We start from the raw sequence: 11,818 nt of genomic DNA on the forward strand, positions 1-11,818 counted from the left end.
AATTGCATTTCTACTTAATGTTTTTAATTTACTCTCAATAACATTTAATTCAATGAATGAATCCTAAAATAAAAAGAGGACATTATTTATAATAATCTTGTTTTTAGAAAATTTAAACTTCTTACTGTAGAATAAATATTTTTCACATTATTTATTTGTTCTAAATTTGAATAATAACATTTTGCTATGGAATGATTACCAACATTAATTCTTTCACATTCCGTTTGAATATTTTTAATATTTAATATTAGCATAAATCCACTCAAAATTAATCGATTCGATTTCATTGTAAATATGTTTAATTTTGCACTAGTATAATATTTAAACATATTTTACAAAACTTATAGAGATATAATTTAAACATGTAATGACAAAACTTCAGGAGGAAAAATTGATTAAAGTTCTAATTTTTAATGAGGTCACGCTATGGTCTATACCATAATTACACAAGACAGTAAAAAATTTACTTACTCAGTGTAGAGAAAAATAAACAAATAAACTTACCATGACTTTAAACTTGTTGTACTGTTCGTGAAGTTATGTGTTCTTCTACAGAACCAGCCAAGCATGAAGCACTTAAATGACGTCATAAGGTACATTATCTCGATGTTATAGGCAATTCAAATGGCATATTTGAAATTAATATTTTCATCAATGATTTTTTATGAAAACTTGTCAATTATAAGAGTCTGAATAGAGCTAAGATGGAATAGTACTGAGATTAGATGATATGAGCTTGTCGAAAAATGAGGTTATTAATAAAAATTAAATTCTTGGAATCGATGCTTCTTATTGAGATATTATAGCTTATAGTATAGAAGCCGGTGGGTGATCGATCTTCACCCATTTTCTTGAGAATTTAAAAAAGTCCAGTTCTAAGTTATTCAATATGATAACTACCCATTGCCCATTTTTTTTGCTAATGGCAGATTAATTCAGGTTCAAAAGGCGCTTAGTTTTTAAGCTCCGCTTTATATAAGACATCTTTGAATCGAGAAACGAACTATCGAACTTAAAACCTAGACAGTTTAGTTTAACCTTTGTAATAAATACCAAGCCTTTTTAAGAGAATTCAAAAGTGTGGGAAAAAATTACCAATTACGTAAACCGAGACCTGAATCTCACGAAATAGATTGGGTTTGATAAAAAAAAAATTATTCATTTATAATTTAGCCCTTTATTGGGAGTTATAATTCTAAAAACCTGAATTAGCATCAAAATAATTTCCAAGAAGCGAGGATCCACTGTAAATAATCCCGTTCCCTTCCAGCATTCCGTATTCTCCTCTTCCTCTATATTATTGAAATAAATTACAAATCCGTGAATACTGATGTATAATAGTGTTCGCTGACTGAGCCGTGGGAACTAAATTCAAAGATTTGTTGAATGCTTGGAAAAAATCAGACTGTTTCTGCAAAATAAGGAAAAAATTGAACAATACCCACAGTTATTGGATGTTATTTGGCTTTCAAAATTGATGTTTTTGTACAGACGTATATTAACGTTTCATATGCCGACAAGCTTCGAATGCAAGAAGCTTCAAGGCACAAATAAAACAATTACCATCATGATAGTTCTCATTCGTGCTTTTGATGCTAAACTGCATGCTTTCAGGAACGATATTATTACAAGTGTTTCTCAAACTTCTCCAAACAAGATATCAAAGTTTCTTTTATGGCACGTCTATGGCCTGATTAAATATTTCTTTAGGAAAAATGGCATTTTGATACATCAAGATTCGCCAATCCTGTCCTATACTGTAAGAAGATATTTTATGCTCTATATAGATTTAAAATATTTTCGATTTGTCAAAAATAAAAATTTATCTAGTCAACTCTTAAAATAAAAATTTTATTCGACATTAACGACTAATGCATACATTATGAAAAAGGATATATAAAATATTATGGGTACCATTTTGAGCATTGAATAATTGTTTTATAAATTTATTTCGAAATGTTATGTTTGCAACATAAATTTTTCCAGTTATTGTTATTGGTAATATAAAGTTAATTTTATTTTCTTATAAGGAAAAAAAGGGAATTTTATTAAATATAAATAAAATATCTATCGGTACCAATTTTGGTGTTTATACAATCTAACTTTTATACAATCTGTATGGTACGAGAGCTGGTAATCCTTTTACATTTGATGAAGTTAAACGAACACTTCTATCATTGTTTGCATGAAAATTGTCAGTGCCAAACCATCATTATTTTACTAAAACTTTCTTAAGCAAGCAAGCGCATTGATTTTTCGTATAGCCTTCTATGTATTAAAAACGTTTAGTGCCGACATTTTATTGCACTAATGGCTGAAAATTCAAATCTTGCGTTTATTTTGGAATATACTTTATAATTATGGGTGAGTAGAATTTATACAAACAAATAATCCATCAGTACTTGTCGGTGCGTCTGTATGTAATTGTGTAACTTCTGTACGACTTCACTGATTGATGTTAATGAGAGAAATATTGTACAAAAAGATATTACCACTTAAATGGGCGATTCATTGTTCAAATATTGTAGTCTTAAAATACACTTTTTCCTTTTCTACGGTACGAGTGGTAACATCTTTTTGGACGGCACATCACTCCCGCAATTAAAGTGGTCACTTAACATTGTCCTATTAACATGGAAATATCTTGTTGAAAAGCTTTGTATATTAACGAATTTCCGAAGGAATTGGAGCTATTGCTTTTGTATTGATGATGGAATTTGCAAAAAATTTCTTTAAATGTTCATCGATCCTATCTAATAGATGTCAAAAATGAAAATGAAGAAGGGTTTTAGTATTTGAAAGGTCAAGTTCGTTAATGAGAAAATCGATCGATATATAGGGGTTGGTATGCGTAAAGAAATAATTTTGAATTTTTTCCAAATAAAAAATATTTTTTTAATTTTTGATCAGTTTTAAGCAAAAAAGTACCCTGGTGATATTTTCTCTATAGACGCATAGTTTTCGAAATTCTTGAAAAATTAAAAATGCAATGTTCGATTTTAAGTAAAGTGTGTAATTTTTATTTAATCTCTGAGGGAATTCGCTTTGCTAACGCAGCTCCTTCCCTTAGAATTTTTTGATTTTGTCAAATTGATGGTTCTTTGCTATGTTAGTCCATTACCTATTCTTGCTCGCAGTGACGTAGCCAAGTTAAAAAGCCATTTCGAAGGCCAGGTAATCACTGCGAGAACCAATACTTTAAATGTGTAGAGATCATTTCACTTTCTTTAAGTCTGAATAGCAAACCATTTACAAAACAACTGTTGTTTAAGAGAAAAAGAAAAATTGTGTGGTGATGCGAATGTATATAGTTAGAAATTGTCCAGCGATGTAACGGGTAACGGCTAGAATGTTTATATAAATTTATTATTTCTGATTATGACAGTTATATTGACCTTTTGTGTATGTATGTTAACAATTTTCATGTACATTTCTAGGTAATTTAGTTTGGATATATTCAAACATACATAAGGGTTTCAGTTAAATAAAGGGTTTTGTATTGGTACACCTACGTTCAAAAGAATTTAAAATAAACAAGAAGAATGAAGATAATCTTATACCGAAAACAATACCGCTCGACTTGGTAATCAGTATAACTAATTCATATTCCATTATATACAAAGTTGTTGAATAAAAAGTTACACCTTAAATGGGAGAAACACAATGTTCAATAAGATGTAGCCACTTAATATTTTATTTGAAAGCTCTGTAAGGCGAAAAAATATCGAGAGGTGCCGTGAGACACCCGGTTGGAACAATATTCTGTTCGTACCTTGGTACAATATAAATGTAAGGATTATTTTTTTTATTTACAAGATATTTGATTCTTTAAAGAATTTAATTTTATAGCTACTTTAAGTTTTTACTTTATGAAATAATATTGTAGTATTGCTTTAAAAAAGACATAATTCTGATTTAGTAGTCAACCCAATATATGAGTACATTACGTTTGGTTTGATTGTAAAGACATAACATATTTTGTAAAAAAAAACAAATTGACAATTATAAAAAGATTTTTGCCGCTCCTCAGAAAGAACTAGATAAGAAACTCATAAGAAAAAGTTGGAAGTTAGCCTAATTTATAATTTATAAATTTATATAGTGTAGCTATACTAATATTAATATTTAGTTCAAAATACAATTTTTAATTTACTTAAATATTCAATATATGTAAAAATAATTTCTTAAATAATTTTTTACGTATAGACCAATCTTTGTTTCTGACTATTTTCAAAATAACACTCTTTGCCCAATCTTATTTTAAAGTTTAAAATTTTGTAATCTAAAATTAATTTTGTAATGATTCATTTTCAATAAATTCGTGTGTACAAAAACTATATTGATTACAAAATGTTCTTATTGTTTTTCGTCACAGATTTTAGTAAGTACTGGTATGAAAACATGTTCATGCATATTTTGTTTAATGTTTCTATTTCTTTCCCAATTCTGTTTTTTATTTACAAAACGAACACATGTAATAGATACTTAAAATAAACTATTATTACCGTATTTACCCTACGTGATGCAAGAAAGTAACATAATCTTACGTCAATGTTGTCAAATATAAGTAAATAAATACTTAGTCAAATTGACAGATTCTAAAATAAAAAATAATATAATTCTATACCAACATGATCCAATAAATCTGATAAATAAAAAGTCATTGTTCTATAAGACTATAGCTTAAAAAACGGTAGGCCAATGCTTAAAAAGTTTACCGATTACGTCCCTGAAAAGATTTTGTCTTCAGTAACGGGATGTACTTTTTCGTGACCACTTTAAAAATCCAGAAAGAGAATATGGAAAAACATAATGCCAATACTTTTAGTGAGCTTCGCAGACTCCACTTTTATGGTTTCAACTGGTAGAAATTGCTAAAACGCGGGAAGTTAGCATGTTTCCTTTATTTCTAATTCAACTTTTTAACCACTTTTCTGTCCATTGTTTTCGATGAGTTGGTGAAATCAACTTGTGAAAAGTGTGCTAGGAAGTATAAAAGTAAAAATTAGTTTGTAAGTGGTTCGAAAAAAAAAAAAATGAATAATCAATCACTACTTTGACCAGCGAAAAGTATGTTAAGGAACATATATCGTCAGTCGAAACCATAATACAAAAATTGAACAAATTGCAATCAGAATTTATGAAATAAAATTTTTTAAATTCATTTTTCCATCAATGGAAAACAAAACTCGTGAGCAGTAGAAATGTGTTCTTTAAGTCATAGTTCCCCCTCATTTAATGTATTTTTTATTAAAATCTGTTTTGTAATGGCAGATACAAAACACAAACATACTTTACTGCTTAGCAAAATTGACATTTTTTGGTGAACCTAATATACGAAAGCAAAAAATATTCATATCACCTTCGCCACGTTGTTTAAGTCTATATTATTGGGGAAAGTATGACTAAAAATCTAAGCAAAAAATGTAAATTATATAATTGATATTTATTAATGTTTTTATTATTTTCGAAACAAATTGATATGCAAAAATCCCTTACAGGTATTTTTTTTATTCATATCAGTATAATGAAAATAATAAAGAGTAAAAATAATATGAACATACAATTAATTCATCAATTTTGATTTGTTAAATTTATGAAAATATTTAGATGAAACTCGTTGAGAAATCAGTGCATTAGATATTGCGCATTAACAGTAGTAAGCCGAAACAAATTTCTGCAAGTATATCCGTGTCATATTATATATTTTAATTTATTTTAATGAAGTTACATATTTATACACCAGAATTTGTACGTATCCATTTTCTAAAACTTGCAACACGTGTATATACACCTGGATATGGAGTAAGTCCACATGGTTTGATTGACCAAGATACCAAGCCAACTATTTTTCCATTAAAAGTTAATGGACCACCTGAGTCACCCTTAAAATTAAAAAACAAATGAATTTTTAGCTCTTAAAATACCTTGAAAACAAAACTTACATTGCATTGTTCTTTCTCTCCACCTGGACTTCCCGCACATAGCATACTATCAACAACAGTCATTCCACTATTACCACCACCAAGATGAATACTTTTACATTCTTCAAGGTCCACCACAGTAAGGTTAGCTTTTTGTAACCTAGTAGGTGAATATCCACTTAAGCTCTGTGTAAATATAGAAAATGTTGTTAAAATTCTTTTTCCGTTTTCTGGAATCTAAATTTTTTAAGCAAACTTTGGATGGGTTTAGTATAAAATAAGAATAACAAGTAGGTGGTCAGGTTAGAGTTGCTGTCCTGGGGTGGGACACACTTATACCATAGGGTTCGTTGTGATACCGAAAAAGGATAGTCCGTTTATAATAAATTTATATCAGTGCTTGTATAAAAAAGTAAATTTGTGATGTTACTGCATAAGAAAATTTAGTTACAAATAAATTACTTACCGAATTAACTCCCCAGCCAGCTAAAAGTACGTTACTTCCTGCCGGTACAGGGTCGTCTGTATCAGGTAAAATTGCTGGTTGAACGTATTTACCAAACACTGCTGGTTCGGCTAGCTGTGAAATTTAAAATTCTTTTATATACCTATAATTAGAGAGTTACCTCTCATTATCGAATAAATAATCCAAGGGAAGATAACAAGTAACTGAGCTGACTGTTGAAAAGCTATGCATATAGTTACATATTAATGCTTGTTTAGTAATTCTTAAAATTGATTAATGACACAAAATAAAACCGTAAGAGTTTTTGAAAAAATTGTTTCAAACAAAAGGAGCAATTTGGTCTTACTAATTTTTCTTCCATTTATTACGGTTTAATAAAGTATTAAAAGCTCTATAATCGAATCCACAAATTTTTTTTTCTAGAACATTTTATATCTAGAACACGTTATACAAATTTGAACTTACTATATCTTATCGTTTTTTGAGTTATCATATTCAATATTCCCAAGTATTACACTAAATTTAATGTAATCCTAGCATATGGCATAAAAAGGATATAGAAATTTTTATGTACCTTGAGTAAAGCAATGTCATTTTCTAATGTCCAGCTATCATATTTTTTATTAACGATTTTTGCTGCAACCGCAATTACTGTTTCATCATCAGCGTTTGAATCAATGTCTAAAACTCCGTATTGTATTGATTCGGCACTGTGAAAACAAATAAAACTTATTACTGGCTTCTAACCTTTTCATGAAACTCATCATCATAATGATCTATCTATCAAACACTTTTTGCCACCAAAATCAAAAAAATTTTGTTTCAGATTTTTTCCCATAAATACAATAATATATTTGTCACAGTTTTGGGTTTCTAAACAAGTAAGCGAAGCAGTATATTCAGGTTATTAGGCAGTTAACGCGCTTGATATATCGTTTAATAATCCTTTGTTTACTAGCAACGAAAACTGGTCAATAATTATTATGTGTTAAAATAAATAATATAAACATCGAAATTGAAAAGATAATTTAAAATGTTCTTACGATGGAGCGCAATGTGCAGCAGTTAGCACGTAATCCTTAGAAATTAAAACTCCACCACAGTTTTGATCACCACTGTCCCGACGTAAAGAAACCTTTTAGAAAATAATTTCTTATTAAATAAGTAGTCTTTAACTACACCAAAGATATGGAATAACTCTTACAATTGAAGGAACATCTCCTAAATTGGCATCTTCACCTCCTATAACTCTATTTTCAAGAGACGCTCCTAAAATCACAAAAATTTAATGAATTGAACACCTAAGAATATGTTTTCACTAAGGATTAATACCCAAAATTGGTATAACCAACGTAATTAGAAGAATACAAAATCGCAACATGATTATATATCTTGCTTGGAAGGAAAACTTTTTTAATTGTACCAAAATACTTGATTTTTAAGTGACTTATATATTTATGACACTTGAATTTTATCACTAATATTAATTCAATGTTATCTAACCTTGTATCAAATATTAAATTTTGAATGTTTAGGATTATTATTTTTTTGCCAAACATAGTCAAACTTCCATACGCGGTATACCTACCAATTATAGCGTGTTCAATAACCGCTGCAAGATAAAATTCAGCATGTTATGGACTAAATTTGCCGGTAGTGGACACCAAATATACATATAACCAAACAAACCATGATTATTTTTAGTTACGGGAACGAAGTTAGTCCCTTACTTTTGAGGTCGTATTCTTAGATTAAATTCCAATACCTAATTAAATAACTTGTGTAAATTTTCTAACTCAGTTTTTCTTATTTATGAACGAAATATCATGAAATTTGAGGTTTTGTGCACCTTCATAGCGTTTCCGAATTCATCTAAAGTGTTTTAAAAATATACAAATAAGCTAAGTTCTTTGTGGGATCAACTTCTTATCACTCTTATTCTTTTTTTATGCCAAAATATCATTTTTTTACGGTTAAAGGATTAGTTAATTCTAAAGGAGTGGTTTTTTTGTAGGAGTAACCTTTCTCGAGTCGCATTCCAATAAAAACCTTCTAATGGAAGGAGAATGTGACCTTAGTGATGGAACTCTTCTACTCACGATTTTTTTATCAAACAATAATTTTTTAAAGTTTTAAAATATCATACTTAGTGAAATGTATGTATAAAAATTATCTGAGATTATACTTCCTGTTATGATGAGGGAGTTAACAATTGGAAACAAAATTATTTTGTATTAAATATAAGAATGACTGTGTGAACAGGCGTTTCATATTTTTGATTAGGGTTTTCTACCAATAAAATATTATGTCAATTTGAAAGTTACACTGATGATAGTAGATTCTATGTGGAATCGATTGCTTTGTGTTTTGGCAGTCAAGTCAGAACGAAGGATAGTACAGGTCAATTAATGGGAGGATTCCAAAACAACGACAATGAAATATACAGTGCTCAAAGTTACCATTTATTTATCAAAGTAATTATTTATTTAAGTTACAAATTTATACACCAGAATTTTTACGTATCCAATCTCTGAAACTTGCAACACGTGTGTATGCACCTGGAAAAGGAGGTGTTCCACATGGCTTTATTGACCGTGATACCAATCCCACAACTTTTCCATCCAATGTTAATGGACCACCAGAGTCACCCTTAAAAGCAAAACAAAATTAATTTTTACTCTTAAAGTCCCTTGGAAGAGATAATTACATTGCATTGTTCTTTCGATCCTCCTGGAACTCCTGCGCATATATTACTATCATAAATAATCATACCATTTCCATTTTGATGGATACTTCTACATTCCTCAAGGTCTACAATGGTAATATTAGCCTTTTGTAATCTCTTGGGCATAAATCCACCAGTCTGAAGAGTAACAAAATTATGTAGAAAAGAGTCTATCTAGAAAATGTAAAAAATTTTTCTATGTTCGGAACTCCGTTAATCAAACGTAGGAATAGGTTAGGTAAGGTTATATTGGTTGTCCGTGAAGGACACACTTAGGCCAAAGAATCCATTGTGATACCATTTATGTTTTTATCACCTTTTTCGTTGATAATTTCATTTATAAACTCCTCAATTAATTTGAGAGGCCGAGTGCACCTTCTTCATGCATAAACCTGGTACTACACGAGTCCATCACAACTATTAATTAAATTAATTTTTGTTGTGACGGCGGTAATTGAACCCGCTAGCCTAGGCATACTGCGAACGGAATTGGTTACTCTTTAATCAGTTGAGCTACTAGGATTGACAAACGAAGGAATGGTAAAGTTAATTTTATAACTTACAGCTGTGTATCCCCATCCAGCTAAAAGAACGTTACTTCCTCCTGGAGCAGGCTCGTCTTTTTCAGGTAAAACTGCTGGTTTTACATATTTACCAAATACTGCTGGTTCTGCTAACTGTAAAGTTTAAAATGTTATATTTCTCTATTCTAATTTTCGAACTTGATTCCAATGGCATATTCAAAGATGATACATATGGGTTTTTTTACTTTAACTTTCAAACACTATTAGATTTATTGCAAACATTGTACGTTCAATTTATTTTCCATTTCGCACTTTGCAATAAAATACGATATCTTACATAATGGGTTATTAATTAACATTAAGATTGAACATTTATATAAATTTTGGTTGTCAAGTGCAAAAAATTCAAGAAGGGGACAATTCTAAATATTACCTACTATCCAACGTCGAATTAAAAATAAAGAATTCTTACGCACTTTTAATAATGCGATGTCATTTTCCAATGTCGAGCTGCTATAATTCTCATGCAGGATTATTGCTGCAATAGAAATGACTGTTTCGTCTTCAGCACTTGGCTCAATTTCGATAACTCCATATTGTATAGACTTTGGACTATTTTTGTAAAAAAACAAAATTAGGACTAGAATATCTTAACCATTTCTAACTTCGCTCTCATGCTAATATTATTAACGAGAAAACAATTGTGTCTAATGATACCCAGGGTATTAAACAATGAACCCTTTTAGTATATTTCTTGTAATCAATCTTTTTTTGAAAAGAAAACTTCTTCAGGAACGTTGAGAGATTTTTTTAACTTTTGGATGGCAAAATCTTATGGGTTCTCTAGGCAAACCGACATGCAAATATTAGTTGAATATACTGCACTATTAGATAAGGTAAGGTAACCATAACCTAACCTAATAGTTTTGAATCTGAACATGAATAGCGAAGCAAAGAGTACTAGTAAAAGAAACAGTTCTTACGAGAAAGCACAATGTCCTGCAGTTAAAACATAATCTTTGGATATTAAAACTCCTCCACAGTTATGTTCGCCATAACTTCTCAATGAAACCTTTTGAGTAAAATAATTTTCTTATTAGATAAAGAGTCTCTAATTTAACCAAAAAATACAGTAATTCTTACAATGGAGGGAACATCTCCCAAATCAGCATCCACGCCTCCTACAACTCTTCCTTCAATTGATGCCCCTACACACAAAAAGTAATTTATTAAAAGCTAAACACGTGATAAATGTCTTTACGAAATATTAGTACCCAAAATTGGTACAGCCAATGTAATTAGAAGAATACAAATTCGTAACATGATTAAATATTACAGTTTCAAGAACAACTAACGAATTTTACCAAAATATTTTATTTTTAAGTGTATTATTTTTTTGTTTAATACTTGAATTTTGCCTCATAGATTGCAAATCAATTCAGTGTTATCAATGGATGAAACAGGTAAAATTTGCTTGCGCAAATACAGATATGGTGCGAATGAAAGGAGACAGCAATAAAAGATAAGGGGACGCGAACAAATAAAAATTTTTTTTTGTTAATATTAAGAAAATTCAGGTTCTGATAATTAGTAAAGCTTTTACTTTTGTTTTTAACTAAAAATTAAATTAATAGACATTATTTTCTATTTTTTAGTTCAACTAGTTACAAAAGCGTGTTTTTTTAGTTTCTTTTTTTTTAATTATTATTTATTTATAAAAGATATGCCTTTTATTCGACTTTTCACCATTTTCGAGACGTATATAAAATGAAATAAAAAGTATGCTTTATTGAAGGAGAATTTACTACGATCGCGTGATACAAGTCAATAGTTAAATAGTTTTATTATTATCCAAAAGTTATACTTTAAAATGCATTCATTTCTTTTGACATTATCAATAAATACTAGAAATCATTACGCGATATTCAAAGTTTCTCATATTCATACGGCAAAAGACTCTAAGAAGAAAAATAATGTGTATATAAAGTGAAAAGACATAGACACAGGAATCACAGTCAATAAAAGAGGGAAATATTCACAATTTATTGTATAATCCCTAAGTAAGTTCATAATGTATTGAAATAAAACTAAACACAAAACAAAATTCGTCACACAGCAACTGCCTAAGCTAAACAAACTCTCTTTTTAGAATTATTAAAAATAAAATTGTCATTTGATT

The 11,818-nt window shown here is 29.4% G+C and overlaps 1 protein-coding gene across 1 annotated transcript; it reads right to left on the reverse strand.

Moving 5' to 3' along the window:
• Positions 1-5,688: 5,688 nt before the first annotated feature.
• On the reverse strand, positions 5,689-10,992 carry LOC123293500 (transmembrane protease serine 11F-like). The gene is made up of 15 exons (XM_044874352.1): positions 10,914-10,992; positions 10,783-10,847; positions 10,623-10,711; positions 10,077-10,251; positions 9,679-9,792; positions 9,098-9,253; positions 8,910-9,039; positions 7,894-8,002; positions 7,723-7,820; positions 7,595-7,659; positions 7,434-7,525; positions 6,965-7,100; positions 6,391-6,504; positions 5,946-6,110; positions 5,689-5,885 (listed from the first exon to the last, which is right to left on the reverse strand). The coding sequence occupies exons 1-15, from the start codon at positions 10,960-10,962 to the stop codon at positions 5,736-5,738; spliced, it is 1,707 nt and encodes a 568-aa protein (XP_044730287.1). The 5' UTR covers positions 10,963-10,992; the 3' UTR covers positions 5,689-5,735.
• Between the last annotated feature and the right edge of the window lie 826 nt (positions 10,993-11,818).

Source organism: Chrysoperla carnea, chromosome 1 (genome assembly GCF_905475395.1).
Source record: "Chrysoperla carnea chromosome 1, inChrCarn1.1, whole genome shotgun sequence".
In the NCBI taxonomy this organism is placed as follows: Eukaryota; Metazoa; Arthropoda; class Insecta; order Neuroptera; family Chrysopidae; genus Chrysoperla; species Chrysoperla carnea.